The 16,806-nt window shown below is 41.7% G+C and overlaps 1 protein-coding gene across 1 annotated transcript in view; it reads left to right on the forward strand.

The window, feature by feature from the left end:
- Window positions 1-10,621: 10,621 nt before the first annotated feature.
- ENO4 (enolase 4) overlaps window positions 10,622-16,806 on the forward strand; it is a 28,125-nt gene continuing 21,940 nt past the window's right edge. Inside the window, exons 1-3 of the mRNA XM_024756083.1 lie at window positions 10,622-10,786; window positions 14,208-14,336; window positions 15,038-15,228. Of these exons, the coding sequence (XP_024611851.1) occupies window positions 10,622-10,786; window positions 14,208-14,336; window positions 15,038-15,228 (485 nt within the window). The remainder of the gene's footprint in view (window positions 10,787-14,207; window positions 14,337-15,037; window positions 15,229-16,806) is intronic.

Consider the following 16,806-nt stretch of genomic DNA (forward strand, 5'->3'; position numbering starts at 1 on the left):
CCTGCGGCTGGTGCCCAGGCCCAGTGTCCTCCTCCTGAACTCCCAGAGTGACGGTATGCGTGGACAGTGTTAACACCGTTTCACCATGTTTCTGGAGGAAGAAGAAAATGTGAAGAGGATGAAAACAAACCAAAGGAACACATCGTCAGAGAATGAGTGTCAAATCTGGCCGAAGCCAGGACTGGTTTCACTTTTACATCCTCCTCCTCTTTTCGTTTCTTTGCACACGACGCAAGAGGTCTGAAAAGAATTCCAAAGTTCAGAGACAACAAAACGGGGCTGCACATCCTATTCCTCATGTAGGCCTTCGTAGCACATTTTAAACCACCTGACTTTCCAAGGTAGAACTTAACCTTGGGTTATGTGTCTTTGAACTTCATAATAAATAGGGCTTGTCAAGGTGTTGGGCATGCGTTTAAAAAAAAAAAAAAAAAGATGCATTTTAAAATGCTGCATCATTCCTATGTCTATGCACACCTATTTGATGAAAGGTGCATGTAGTGATGAGAATTACACCCTGGGCTAATATTTGATTGTTCTGAAGGGTAAGAGCTAACATTGTTCAGAATCAGATTCTCTAAATTTACTTATACAGTGAGAGCCATGGGCATCTCGACCTGAACCCTTTATTTACTCAGTGTTTACATTTGTTACAGGACACGGATCTCATCCACTAAAAGCTAACACACAGAAATGTTAAGATCCTTTATACTTAAATAAAAAGTTAACACCAGGCAGATGGCTAACAGTACCTATTGAAATACTTATATTCCATATGTAAGGTGTGCTTCCTTCCATTTAGAAAAGGATGTCAATTTGAAACTTGCTTTATAGCTCCTGAATTAATATAGAACCACCAGCTAAGGGAAGAAAAAGATTTTACTATTTTATTCCTTGGTACAAGGCATGGGATCGTCTAAGTGAACATTTCAGCTGCAGTTTTTTACAACTAAGTCAGACATTACAGAAGCTATAAGACATTACAAACACAGACTTCACTCCCCTCCTCCATGAAAAGCTTGAGTCTACTTTTTTCATGCCCTATAAAGTCCTTAGAATTACAGGCTGCAAAGTTTCCTTTCTTTCAAAAGTCAGAAAGCACTAAGTGTTCCCCTACTGTTTTTTTCCAGTTTGTTTGATACAGGATCACAGCCCCTTTCCTCCAATCATATCCTTTCAGAGTTATAGCTTATTTTAAAATATCCAACAACAGAAATAGACACACGTTAGTAATCAACACAAGTATGACTGACCCACAGGACTAGTTGTAGGATGCCTACCATTAAAAAAAAAAAACTAAAATTTTACCTACACATTTTGTCAAAACCTGATGAGACAGGATGGCATGAGGTGTATAGCCCTAAAGTCTAAATTTGGAGAGGAAGGTGAGTCTCTCATAAACATAAAAATGATACAGGGTGATTCAGATGTGGCAGCTGAGCCTTTACCCCAGAGGGTACAGGTGGGTGTGTGACGTTCTCTGATCCACTAGCCAGGGTCTGGTCTTGTGTCAAGTAGGGTAGTGCTTTTTATCTTAGCATTAGGGCTTGGAAAAGAGTGTGAAAAATTCAAGGCATCCCCTAGTGAGTCAGAATCGAACCCAGGCAACATACACAGGGGAAGGTGAAAACGGTCATTGCCTTAGTTTAGGAAAAAACACATATGGTGATTCCTTCTGTTCTCATAGAACAAATAATACTTGGAGATAAAAAGTGTATTGCAAATATAAATTAAAAGAGAGCTCATAATTTTGAATTCTTCATTTTGATTGCATTTTTGGCTTTTGTAGATTTGTAATTATCTCAAAAAAAGACAACTAATTTTCCAACAATAGGTTTATGGGACACGTACAGAAATACAAATTGAACTTCTGTATATTTATATTTTTCTTGCAATGGTCTTAATTAAGAATTCAAAACGGCTCTATTTTTCAGTAAAGGAACAAATGATACATAGGACAAGATTCATTCTAAAGCTTATAAATTGATACACATTTTACTTATCTCAAATATCATACATTAAAAGTTATATTTTTGTTCTTACGCTGCAAAACATACTCTTTGATTCTTACCCTACAAAAGACAGTCTTTGATTTTGTATTCTCAAAATCGGCACAGAAACTTTATTTTCCCCTTATATCCTCTCAGTTTGGCTATAAAGAAACGAAAGCATTGATGATCAGGTAACCAAAGTTCAGGTCAGATCCACAAGTTAATAAAAATTCCAATAAGTGCTAGCATGGAATAACTTTACATCGAAAAGAAATCTGGTACTAGTTCTTTCAAACAGGGACTCCACTTTTAACACTTTAGAGGTAGAAAAAATCTTTAGAAGGTACAGACATCTACAGTTAACCAAGAGGGCTTTTCTCTATGAAATTCCCTGCCTCGTGAGTTCACTTCACAATCTTCTCCATTTTCAAATTCCTGTATAGGTTATACAAATATTGGGCCATGAACTTTGGGAAAGATGGTTCCTTAGAACAGCTCAGGGATATTTTAAATCACTCTGTTGGTCATAAATCAACTCATTTTTACAACAGTCTAACGGTAGCTATTGAACAAGCGCAGCTTCCTCCGGGAGCCGAGCCAGTTCTGACAAGGGTAGTGGGAGACAGTGGACCCCGGATTACTCACGATGCTGCCTTTGGCCGCATCTCTGCACACAAAAAGAAATGGAGACCAGAGGGCACCTGGATACTTCTATACCAAACCTCACCTTTGCCTCAATTATTAATTTCAAATGAAAGCACCTTCACATAAAATTATCCTAATACACATCAACTCTATATTTCTGTCTGAGCAATACTGTGTTAGATTCTCTTGCACGTTTCTTTTCCTTCCTGTCCCCAATTGTAGGATTTAAAATATAGTTACGCTGACTATAGCTAGAGCCGAAGGTAGGCATCATTAATAAATATTAAATAAGTAAATAAATAAAAAGAATATTAAAATTCTTTCCATTTTAGAAATAATATTTTAGTTTTTCACCTTACTATGTCTCTCCTTCAAGTATTAATGGAAACATTATTTGCTTTTCTGAAAAACCTATTCTGATCATTACTATTTTCCTTCTATGATATCTACCTAAGGTATTGAATGCACAATCACAAAATGTAATAATTGTATTATTTAATTAAAAACAGGATCCATTACCCCTTGCTAATATACAACACAATTCCGTGTATTGTTTTAAACTGTACAGGAATTTAATCTAACACATTAGATCCACATTAAAGATTCATTCGCAAGTGTCACCTTAAATTATTTTGTAAGTACATAGTGATTCAATGATAACAAATTTATATATGACTGTCATATATGAAAGAGATGCAGTAAAATCAATATGGAGGAATTTGCCCAAAATTATTCACTAAAAACTCATGGAAATTTACTCCCCCAAATCACAATTCTTCAAGAAGTAATTCTCATCTGTATCTATGCCAGTATTTTTTAAAAATAGTCAAAGAATTAACTTCTCAAACAGGACAAAAAAGGCAAATCAAGGAAGAAAAAGAGAAAACAGCAACAAGGACAACAAACAATCCTACACTTTGCCAATAACCAATGTAAAGAGTCAAATCCTAAATTTTTAACAACTGAATTTTTTAAATCTCCCAAATAATTTTTCAAAGGTTTAACAATACCATGAGATTCATGACCAGGCCTGCAGAAATCATCAGTTATAAAGGCATAGACAGTCTTTTGATTTTGCTAATAAGAAATAGATAATTCCTCTTAAGCAGATTAAAGTACATTTTCTAGGAAGTAAAATCCCCTTCAATTAGGTTCTTAGGTTTAATTACAAAAGTCAAACGATTTATTAGCTCTCACTCAAGTGCAGCAACAAAACACGTAGGCCCACAGCTCTCAGGGACCGGGAAACAAACCAAATCAATATTTGCACCAGTAACAAGAGAAAATATTTTTAGCCATAATTTTATAAAATATCTAACCAGTCCTCTTAGCTGGGACTCCTCTCTTCTTTGCTGCCCCCTATGTGGAAAATACATTTAACTTTCTTTATTCACAATAAGTGCAATTACTACATTTATTTTACTACTTTTATATTAAGAAAAGTACAAATTAGAAAACCTGGCCTTTGTCAGATATTTTATATGTATTCATTTTGCCTTATGAACCGCATAATTATGTCACAGAAATACTCTTAAGTTGTAACTATTTCTATAAAGTTAAAAAGTATCTATTTTAAAATGGCAAAATAGCTTGCTTAAAGAATTTCTTTTGCCTGATTTTTTTTTCCTTTTCACTGTCTGAACTCACTGGACTCATTGCCCTACTTCCAGTTTCATTCTGCCTATATATAAATCGTGTGTCTACACCCTGAAAAATACCAACTAAACTACCAGCAGCAACATCTCTAACAGCATCTTTTGGTCCTCAGTGTCAAAGCCCTTTGAACAAATGACCGAAGGCTGAATCTAACACAGCCATTGACAGAATGCCAGTTTTGAACACTCACTTTACAACTATGACTCCAGCTTCCTGCTGCATTTAGGAAGCAAGAGAGAAATAACACAACAACTTTATAATTTTGTGCAAATGGTAAACGCTTAAAGGTCACTAATATTGTTTTAAAGGGGGGGTTCCCCTTATCATTTAATTCAATTCCATCTGAATTCCTGTACAAAGCTAAATGAAGGTTTTCAGACAAATACCGCCAAACTGCTAGAAAATGCTACATTTTCCTTCTCCTTAATTTACTTGGTAATAACGACATCATTAATAATGACTGTGCCTATGTGTTGGGCACAGCGGGAAGAAGTTCACATGGATTTTTAAATTTAATTCATAGTGGGCTTCCCTGGTGGCGCAGTGGTTGAGAGTCCGCCTGCCGATGCAGGGGACGCGGGTTCGTACCCCGGTTCGGAAAGATCCCACATGCCGTGGAGCGGCTGGGCCCGTGAGCCGTGGCCGCTGAGCCTGCGCGTCCAGAGCCTGTGCTCCGCAACGGGAGAGGCCACAACAGTGAGAGGCCCGCGTGCCGCAAAAAAAAAAAAATTAATTCATAGCAATCCTATGGAATTGAAAATACTAGTCAATGGGGAAATGGGCTCAGAGAGGTCAAGTAACTTGTACAAGGTCACACAGCTGGGAACTGGAAGAGCCAGGACTTGAACCCATGGGGTGTGATTCCAAGACCCAATACTTCTAGGCTTTCTTGGCAGGTAGCATCCATTATCAAACCATTCCTGGGTGAAGCCGTAGTCATTCTCTTTATGACATGATCCATGAAGAAATCTTTTAGGGCAGTGGCTCTCAACCTTGGCTGCTCATTAATATCACATATTCAAAAAATACCCATGCTTGGGTCCCACCCCCCGAGATTCCATTTGAATAGGCCTGGGGTAGGGTCCAGGCATCAGCATTTTTCAATAATACTACAGCAGTGAATAAAATAGGTAAACCTTCTCTTTGTGGTGCTTAGATTCTAATGTGCTTAGATTCTAGTAGAACCCAGTAGAATCCCCAGGTGATTCTAATGTACAGCCCTGACTGAGAATCAAAGATCAAGAGATTAACACAATTTACCAGGCTCCTCTCTCTAAGCTCTCAACATGAGCAACTCAACTGGCTTCTTAGAGAGGATGGGCAAGAGTCTAGCAAAAGCTGACGTGAGGCAGCAGAATCTGACTGAGTTCTAAACTTGGGACGCAAAGGAGCACAGTGGGAAATGCGTGGGCATTGGAGTCAGCCAGACCTGGGTTCAAATTCCATCTCTACTATTTACTAACGGTGCAACCTTGGGCCAGTCACTTACCTTTTGTGACTGTTCTGCAGATTCAATGGGATGATACAAGGAAAGACCCAGGCATATAAAAGGGCTCCATCAAGGGTAGTTACTGCTGTGGGTTTTTGTTGTTGTTGTACCACAGTGGAAATGACTATTGACGGGGGGCATTAGTAATGAAAAACTCAAATTAGGAAAAACATTTTTAATTAGTCAAATCATTCCTACTTTTATTACCTAGCATTTAATTTACAGCTATTTATGTTGCAATTAGCTTGGCAATCATATTTCTCATTCATGACAACTGCGTGAGGAAGGGTAACTATTACTCCCATTTTTTAGATGAGGAAAAGGCAACATTTCCATCTATTCTGTCTCCAGTTTCTATGATTCTATGATTAAAGGCACCTGCAATCACGTTCATTAGTTCCCTATGAAAAATGATATTCAACACAGATGGCAAATGCAGAAAAGAATTAACAAGCACTTGATAGCAACCCCAAAATAACATCTAAATAATCACTTCTGAACATTAAAGTCATGGCGAACAAGTTCCAATTTATATAAAGGTGTTGGAAAGGATTAAGGAAAAATGAACAAATACGTTTTTATTTATCCTCGTTCATTTAGGAAATGTCTGACATAGCTTAGAAGTTCTTTTTGAAATGCAGACTGAAAAATGGTTAATTTCCTCTACGAAGGATCTTCAATTAGCAGATAGGAATAGACTAACATGTCCTGATATTTTATCTTGAATCAGAGCTACAAAGTAGGAGAGATCTGAGATGGAGAGCCAGTTCAGGGCTTCTCAGTCAAGGTCCCTGAGAAGCCCATAGACGCGGGCAAGTGGCCTACAATTCCGAACATACACCAAACACACCCAGGACACTGAAGAATGGCTTGCCTTAAATGTATTTTTGTCACATGTACAGAATTCCCATGAATGAAATACAAATGCCTCTAGAGGGACCACTGAATTCAGTCACTATATATAACAGCTATTACATGGGCTGCGGTGGAGGAGGGCGGTGTCTCAACCTTTTGTTGTTGTCTAAAAGGAGTCTTCATATTGAAAAAGGCTGGGAAAACTTTTTCCTAACACTGATCTAGTCCAACCCTCTCATTTTATCCACGAGGTCCCAGAAGATCTTGGGGACAGCTGGGACTCCAATCTAAGTTTTCTAATTCCCAGACAAATGGTCCTTGTCCCACACCATACATCCCTTCCCCCGCGGCAACCCCATTCTCTTTCTAAAGGAGGAGAGTATAGCCCTACCCTCTCTCCCTGGATATGTTCCAGAATTTTCTATATCTCCTGAGCCTTTCCTTCCCTTCATTTCCCTCCCCTCATCAGCTCCCAGTTTACATCTTTAGGGTGAGTAGCATTCAGTCCCTTTCAAGCTCTGACACTCTGTAAGTACCCGTGGACAGTTAGTCTCAATATGAAATGGAAATATAGTCACCAATGTACTGAAACAAGGAGTGTGTTAAGTATATAAAATATGCATACGCATAAATGTATTTTACATCCCAAGCCCTAGTACTTCTAATATCTATGGAAAAGAAGAAAATTGGAATATTCATGAATAATAATTTTACTTACTCTGGATCTGTCAACACCAGTAGGCCATTAAACCCCTAGCACACCAACTTTTCAAAATGCTTTCCCGTCTATTATTATTTCAGTTTATTGTCCCAATGGTTCACTAGGATGTAAGTGCTACCGAAGTGCCAATAGAACTTAAGTGCCACAAAGAGAAGAGATGTTATCCATTTTATTCACTGCTTTTCCCCCAGGGCCTAGAACAGTGCCTGACACATGGTAAGCATTCAATAAATATTGGTTGATTGAGTGAATGACAGAAGTAAACAGGGAGGGTAGGTTTATTTATTTATTTAGCCTTCATTAAGTTTTATTTTTATTTGAGAAGATGGAATGATCCATAAGGGCAGAACTGAGTTCCTAAAAATCTCTTTTCAGTCTTCAATTCTCCTATAAAATTTGACTTAGTATTCTTCCCTCAAATATTATTTCCCTCAAATATTTTTAATGTAATTCTTCAAAGTTATACAAGTAATACACTCATTTCAGGAAAATCAGATACCACTAATATATAAAAAGAAGAAAATAAAAGATTCCATCACCTAAGGATGACACAATTAACATGCAAATGTATATCCTTTTAGACTTTATTCCATGCATGTGTACACACACAGACACACACATCTGAGAAAGTCCCCAAACTCTCTGCCCTAGATTCCGGGCTGTGGATTTTTTTCTTTTCTCTCTAAGTCCTTTTTGTTTGTCCCCCTGTGTCCTAAATAAATTTGTTCCCCAATATTTAGGTCCTGAATTTAAGAGGACTGGTTTCCCTTTTCCCTCCAGAGGATTCATCTAGTCTTATTCAACTTTAAATTCTTTGTGGATGTCTTATATCTGTGTCTTCAGTCCTCCCGTTCCTCTGGGATACCTCAAGCTTCACACATCTACAACCAAATGTACCATATTTCCTCCATCAAAACCAGATCACTCTCTCACTTACTGCATTTCTGTTAACTGAGACAGAATTCTACGAGTTATCCTCTATAGAGTCATATTTGGTTCCCCGACCCCACATCCAATCACTCAAAGTGATTTTCATCCTTCCATCCTGTCTCGTCCTTCTCTTCCCATTGCTACCATCACTGTTTAGGCTCTTACATCTATATTATCTTCTACCTGAGTCTCCTGCTTTTTGCATAACCAAACACTCACCAAGCCTACCTACTGCTGCCAGTCAGCCTCCTCCAACACTCAGGAGGCTTCCATCTTGCCTATCCTATATACAGAAGTTCGGGGGTGCTCCCCACTCTTACAGAATGGTATTCCAGTTCCTTCACAATCTCACCTCAGACTACTTTTCCATCCTTATTTCTCATTGTTCCTGAAAATAAAGGCTTTGCTCAAACCAGCCCGGGGTACTCATTATTCACAAAACATCCGACTGTGAGTTAAGTGTTTATTATGTGTAAAGTCCATCCATTCATTCAACAAACATTTACGGAATATCTATTCTGTCAGGTAATGTACTGATGCTGGGGACGCGACGGTGAACAAGACAGATCAAGTCCCTGTCCTTAAGGAATTTAGAGGTCAGTGGGTTACAGAGGGGAGGCTGAGACATGATGGTCCCAGCCCAGGATGTGTAATTTTCCATTAAAGCATCAAATGAATCAAGACATCCTTAAACGCTGAATTTTGTGGCTGCAGCTGCAAATGGGAAAGGAGTTCAGAAGGAAGGAAAGGCTGGCCACAGTGTGAGCTGGAGTGTGGAGCGTGGCTTCTTTGAAGATATGGGAGTCAACAGGCATTAAAGGATGGAAAGGATGGACGTGTGAGAGAAGGGGGTGCCTTCCATCTAAAGGGATATGAGGAAAGTCACGTGGTGGGATGGAAACAGCACCAACAGCGCTGACTTATCCTGAATAAACGTTCATTCAACACCTATTCAGCAGAGCACAAGCTCTGTCCCTGCAGCGAGGGAGAGGATGACTCAGACTCGGCTCCTATCATGGAGGGATTTCCATCTAGCAAGGATAAGGTAGATCCATGATGATCCATCACACCCCAGAAAGTTCCATTGTTCCGTTAGAGAACTGGAAAAAACACCGAGGGAGTTCAGAAGCAGGTGCACGTCTGGGTTCTTAGAGCACTACTTACAGAATCGCATTATTTGTATGCATCTGCCTGCCTCTATCGAAAATAACTATCTTGTTTCAAAGTGTTGTCTCACTCACTTTCTCATTTTACTCTGACTTGTGAAGTAGGCAGAGGAGTTAAGATTGTTTTCCGGATGAGCAAAAGTGCAACATGAACGTTTTAAATGGTCTGCCTTAGGTCACCAACACCACCAGGCAAGAGTGGAACAAGAACCACCCTGTCCATCTCAGCCCTTTCCTGCAGCAGAAGTATCTAGAACAGAGGGTGCGCATTAAGAAGTTGTATAATTGCACGAGACACCTAGCAAGTGTAATAAAGCCAAACAGGCAGTTTGGATTTAAAAGGGCAGGACGCAGGCGGCCTCTGAAGGTTCTGAAGAGAGAACAGGACCCAATGACAGTCCTCCATTCCTGCTTCTCCTCCTCAAGTCTGTCTGTAACACCCCACCCTAGGCCTGTCCTTAAGGTTCATCCCAAATTTTTTCTGCCCACACTGTTTTTTTCCCTCTACGGAAAAATTTCACCCCACTAGTCCCACTCATCTCCCAGGGGAGGGCGCGTGGCCGTTCTCTCCCGGACCTCGCAGTACGCCCAGCCAGCACACCGCTCTGCTCAGGGCTGGTAAGTATCTGCGGAATCACTGAATTCCTGGGTCCTCCACAGCTTAGTAAGGGTACCCAGAGTTCTTACAACCTTCCCCCCGAGAGTGGGCCGGCACAGGCCGCCGCCCGGAGGAGCTCCCCGACCGCGAGGGGGTGGCTGGGGAAAGCACGATGGCCTGAGTCCCAGGGCCACCGGGAACCGGCGCCACCTGAGGTTCGAGTCCCCAGCTGGAAGCCGGGGCTAACCCTCTCACGCCTCCGCAAAAAGCGCTTCACGAGAGCGTTAACTATTCTTCCATCTGAAAACCTTCGGGGAAGGAGTGGAAAACGACGCTGGGACGGAGCCGGTCTCAAGAGTCAATGAACCCAACCCCGTGGGCCAAACCTTCAGGGAGACGGAGGGAGGGGGAGGAGGACGAAGTAGCCATTCGCTACTCCGGCTGAGGGAAGAACGTGAGGCTGGAAACATCGCGAGATCTGGAGTCGGGATCTCGCTGCGTTGCCTAGCGACTGGGAGGACGCTCGCGGGCCCCCCAGTTAACCCCCGCTGTAGGCTTAAATCTCCTACCATGGGGGAAGAAGGCGGCGGCCGCAGCTGTGGGACCACTAGGGAGCTGCAGAAGCTGAAGCAGCAGGCGATGGAGTACTACCGGGAGAACGACGTTCCGCGCAGGCTGGAAGAGCTGCTCAACTCCACCTTCTACCTCCAGCCTGCCGATGTCTACGGGCACCTGGTAGGGACCTGGGACAAGAACCCTCTCCTCTCCAGCCCCTCTCCCCACGCCCCGCGCTGCGGCAACGCCGTGCGCCTGCGCCACAGAGTCGCGCACGCGCGCCGCCGCCGCGGGGTAGGGGACTGTAGTTGCGCGGAGCCGCGACCCTGAAGGGAAGAAGCAGGGCGGAAGTCTGGGTGAAGGAATCTCGAGAAAGTGGTGGACTGGAAGCTGCTAGAGGAATGAGGACTCTAGGCGACAGCTCAGGACCTGGCAGGCATCCTCGCTACCTCTGGGCGGGCCTGCCACGGTTGCCAGTTGACTTTTTAATCACAGACCTTAATACCTCGTAGCTCAGTTTACCAACCTTCAGCGGCCTCCTTTTGACCACGGGACGAACACCTTGGTATTCGCTACAGCTTAGCCTCAGCCTACCCCGGGGCCTCATACTCAGCAGGCTCCCATCGTTGCCAAGTTTCAGTCGATTTCAAATGTCCGCTCCTTGACTTGTGCGCCCTTCCCGTCCTGGATGCCCGTCCCACCTGACCAGCTCGCACCTAGACTTAAAATTTAGATCAGAGTCTTGCCCACTTTGCCCAGGACTAATCGTCCTTCAGCGTCCTTGTAGCGTCCCCTGCATGTACTGAAATCCTCCCTGGGCAGCTTGTGAGCTGTGGAGAGCGGCGGCCTTTTCATATACCCCTCCTAAGCCCTGTGCCCAGCGCACCATCTGGCACACATCTTAGCCTTAAGCAGTGGGGGGTTGAAACAAAGGCAAGCGTTTTCTCATTTCCAGATCCATAAGTACTAACCAACACCCACCTTCTGGAAGGCATCATGGTTGGGACTGGTAGGAATTTGCACTATGGTGAGGCAATATGCCAACACCAAGCAGAGTATTTAAATGCTGTGAAGAAGCATGATGTGTTTACAGGGTTCAAAACCACATCTTGTAGATGCAGTTAATATAGGGGATGTTCCACGAATGTTTATTTTTCTCGGTCCTGGCCTATACATCAAACTGGGGGAGGGGCGAGGGGGGAGGTGTTTATGGATGCACCTTGTGCTATGTGCTTTATGTGGTATCACTTCATCCTTAGGACCACGGTGAGGTAAACATTATGATTCCTGTTTTACAAATGAAGAACTGTGGCCCAGTGAATTTAAATGATTTTCCCAAGGGACACAGTGAATGACAGTGAGAAATCAAACCCGGTCTGTTTCCCTAGTACTTAGTAGAGTGCATGGTACATAGTGGACAGTCAAGAACTATTTGTGGGATGAATGAGTGAATGCAACCCCCAATTCCATTATCTTTCCACTGTCTCTTGCTAGAGGAATTCTTGAAAGTTAACGACTTCCTCATTTTACAAAGACACCAAGCCCTTGTCTCACCGCTACTTAGTGCAAAAGGTAAGACTGGGAACTTGGACTCTTGTCCCCAGTGGAATGCTCTTCCCAGCCTATTAGGTAGCCAGGTCTTTGGTTTGCACAGCTCTCTGGGAGTTTATACCTCAGTTAGGGACAAAAGCCACCGATACCTAAGATAACTGGAGTAACAGGGTGATATAGGATTGTGTGCTAGACTGAGGAATAGATCACTGTGTGCCTGTTATAGGAATTCAGGGGTGGGGAAGATCCCTGTGGGCTGTAGCATCTGAGAGTTTTGGCTTGGGCTTTGAAGGATGTTCAGGAATTGGATTGGCATAAAGGCAACCTCCTTTTCGTCTTCCCAGTCACTGCCCTGGTTTTGGCCATCCTTATTCTCACCTAGTCTCCCCCTCTATCAAGTCCATCCCCAACAGTGCTGCCAGAGCAATGTTCCTAATCCCAAATCTGACCATCATTCTTTTGCTCAGAAACTTCCTGTGGTTCCCCCTTGCATGCTGAGTAAGATCAAACACGTTCCAGTGTGTGACTCACAGTACTCGCCCGGCTACCTCGGTAACAGGCTCAACTCCCCTGCCCCTCCCCCACCGCTCCTCCGCACAGGCGCACTGACTTCCCCCTACAGCGTGAAGTTTCCCAATTCCCTCCCCTTCACTTATCCTATTCCCTCTACCTGAAGTACCTGCCTTCAGTTTCTCCCTCTTGTCTGCCTGTTGAAATACTACACAACCTCCAGTGTCCAGCTCAAATGCCATTTCTTCTATGCTTCTCTTACATATCAGAGGAATTCAGGGATGGGAAAGATCCCCGTGGGCAACAGCAATATTACTATCGCATAAAACTTATAATTGAGAGTTTAATGACGTAGTGTATACAAATGTGCCCAAGGTTTGTGTCTGACATTTATGAATTTATACAAGATTTAATTTATGGAATCCTAAATATGCCAGGCATTGTGGTATGTGATACAGTGATAAACAAGAAAAAGTCACTCCTTCAAGGTACATCCTAAGCATTTTTTAAAAGTTAGTTCCATTCTCCTCCTTACACAATATGTGGTACATTGTAGGTGCTCATTGCTTGTTGAATTGAACTCACAAAGTATAAGCTAGATCGTATTTTTCTTCTCCCGATTCTATCTAACTTCATTTAGGTACTTACTCTGTAATATACAAACCATCATCCTTCAAATGCATGGACAGCTTGAAAATTGGCTTTTGCTTTAGTTCTGCTGGCCACCACCTTGGTGCTGGCACACTGCTGATGGGCATTAATGACCTGTTATGTAGGTTGAGGTCACTGGATTTTGAAGTGAAAGATAAGAGGCCTGGTCTGCTAAATGAAAATGAAGAGTGAATACTGTCTGGTGATAAAGGGGGTGAGGAGGGTGGGCCTTCACTCGTTCCTCTTCCTTCTCTCCCAGCTTCCGCCCCTCTGCGTAGGGACACCGTACTGAATCCTTTTACTCAGGCTCCTTGAGTGGACTTTCTCCCTCAGCTTCATTCTCTTTCTTCCGTCTCTTTCTTGGATCACTTCCAAATGACTTCTGCTCTTCCACATCAATGAAACTGCTGTTACTAAGGTTCCAACAATCCTCTCTGAACATGTAGTTCTACGCATGATCTGATGGTAAGTGAAATACAGCCTCTGCATAAGTCTTCACCATTAAAATATCCGGTGCCTTGTTGGGAGGAATGAAAATAGACCCACTTAAGGTTTTTTAGGTTTGAATGCATCACAGTATTCTAGAGACCAATTGACTTCGGTATTTGGACAGAAGGATAGGTTAGGGCCCACTAAAGAGTGACACGAGACCTTTAAATAAAGACATGTTTGCGAGTTTCTGCTGAGGGTTCAAAAAGCAAACTGCCCCACGTACCAGAGGCTAAATCCAAATCTCTGAACGTTCCCACAGAGCTGCTAGACTAATTCCAGAACGAGGAGGGCATTCAAGGAGAGGTTTAGTAGAAACTAGAGTAAATGTGAATGACCTTTTAAAGATAAATTAGATGTGGTATTGTGATTTTTGTGTTTTTTTGTGTGTGTGTTGAAGGCAAACTGCTTTTCTAAACTTGCAAAGCCTCCCACCATATGCAAAGTCGTGGGGAAAAATGTGCTGGATGGACTGGGGCTTCCAACACTACAAGTGGAAATATTCTGCACCGTTCAAAATTTTCCCAAGGTAGGAGGCAGCTTAAATGTGTTCTTCACTATGTCCTGGCTCCACTGCATTTATGAGCATGTATTGTCTAAATTATGGAAAATTAACGTTTTGAAATTCAGTGTGTGTGAAATACACACACCATTTGTAGGTAATTATGAAAACAAAGCATGAATCATACAGTCTTCCATGATGGTTTATTAGGTTACGTGGACTACTGGTACAGACATGACTTGCTAACCTGAAGATGATCCAAGATGGAGAAAGGAAATGGGGCAAAAATAGTTTAAAAAACTCTGACATTATTAATGTCATGAGTTCTATAAATCTGCAGATAGGGTTATAGATTCATGTATTTATATATAGATTTATAGATATACAGACTGATCTACAGAAAGAAAATTTCATTTTCATAAATGAAAATAATTATGATTAAATTTGTCTCCTTTTGGCTATTTTTTAGAGAGGTAGTGATAAAAATGAAGTTCAATGTAGGGTTTTTAGAAGGGTATTTTAACAAGTTAATAATTTTAAACGTTCCTTCAAGTTGGGTTCCATCGTGTTTCAATAGCTATAAAAATATCTCAAAGAAAATTATAGATTCTCATTTTCTCTTGGAAATTGGTGATAAAATATCATGTACCTTAAAAGCTAGATACATTCAATTTCCTATTTCCTGTGAAAGGTAGGGAAAATGTAGAACACGTTTATATTGTTTTCAGAATATATGTTCTGTGGTGATCTCAACTCACTTCAAAGTCCATGAGAACGCTTTACCCGAGCTAGTTGAAGCAGAGGAATTAGAAAGGTCAGATGCCGTCAGCACTGCGGTGCGGTGGGTCAACGAAACCATCACCGAGGAGCTTCAGGGCTTAGCTCCTTCCAACCAGGCTGAGGTGGATCAGGTGCTCAGGTAAATTTCGCACTTTGAAATGTAAGTGTCCAGTATAACTATGTACCTCTTTCTCTTTCCATTTCACCTGCCAATGAAATGGGTCTGTCATATCTATAGGGTACAATCAGGAAGTCAATTAAGAAGCATATGCTAAAGCAGCAAAATTTAGCATAAAATGTTGTTTTTCTTCTGAAAACCCTGTTATTAAAATTTTACTTTGTAAGGCTACATAAGGCCTTTTGGCCTCTTTTATGCATAGAGCTTTCCTAGGATTCAGTGAAAAGTTTCTCAGGAAAAGGATTAAGAATCCGGACGTCCTCCTTTCCCCCTCCCCACCTCCTCACATGCCCCCCTCGTCCATGAGCCTCTCTTGTCCTTTTATATAGCCCAGTGGGCGATGCTTATGTTCTGACCTCCAGACACAACCAAGTCCTCCAGGTTTTGCCCATAGGTTGACTCTAAAATGTGAAAACCAAGGAACTGTTTACTAGGGCTATGTGAGCACTGTTCAATGCCTAACCAAGTGTGGGTTAGCATTACTTTTCCTTTTGTGGGGGTCCAACGCCACAACCCTCTTGGCCAAAGAAGGTCAACTGGATTCTCTTTCTCTAAGCTTCAACACTTGCTTAATTGTGCATAACTTCACATTTTAGTTTGCCTCAGAGTTGGATCATGACCTTATAAAAAACTTGTTTGAATAGTTTTTGGTTGAAACAAAGTTACAGTTTTTGAATGCTATTCCACTTAGTACTTTGTGTGTGTGTGTGTTATTTGCTTTTTTTTTTTAGGCAATCTTTGTTTTTTTAATTTTTGAATTTTATTTATTTTTTTATATAGCAGGTTCTTATTAGTTATCTGTTTTATACATATTAGTGTATACATGTCAATCCCAATCGCCCAATTCATCACACCACCCGCCCCCGCTACTTTCCCCCCTTGGTGTCCATACATTTGTTCTCTACATCTGTGTCTCTAGTTCTGCCCTGCAAACCGGTTCATCTGTACCATTTTTCCAGGGTGTTATTTGCTATTAACACATCCTTCTTTTTTCCCAAGCTCTCAGTCATACCTTCTATTCTGTTACATTCCTTTTTTTCCTGGAGTTTTCCCTCCCAAATCTCCCATCTTGACTGGTTCCTCTTTAGGCCTACTAAAGAGATGCCATAAGACATCCCTTCATTGTTCTCCTGTTTCCTGGATCCCATATCATCCTCTTTCTTAAATTACTGGATTCCAACCTTTAAAAGTAAGATGAGAAAAGGGTATTTGGGATGTAAAGTTTTTGAGTTCTTACATGTGTGGAAATGTCAGTACTTTCCCTTTGTGGTTTACAGTTTAGCTGAGTATAGAGTTCTCATTTGAAGTCAATTTCTCTCAGCACTTTAAAGGCACTGCCCCATTGGCATCTGATGCAAATCTGATTCCCATGTCTTTTTTTTTTTTTTGGCTTGTTATTGTTGTTTTCTCTGTGGAAGCTTTTAGCCTCTTTTTATTCCGGGGAGCTTATATTTTACGTAGATGCACCTAAGCTGGATTTCCCAACAGTTTTCTTAACTGTTCATTTTAAGCACCCACCTCAAAAAAAAAAAAAAAAAA

The sequence above is a fragment of the Neophocaena asiaeorientalis genome, unplaced genomic scaffold, assembly GCF_003031525.2.
Source record: "Neophocaena asiaeorientalis asiaeorientalis breed wild unplaced genomic scaffold, Neophocaena_asiaeorientalis_V1.1 scaffold85, whole genome shotgun sequence".
Taxonomy (NCBI): Eukaryota; Metazoa; Chordata; class Mammalia; order Artiodactyla; family Phocoenidae; genus Neophocaena; species Neophocaena asiaeorientalis.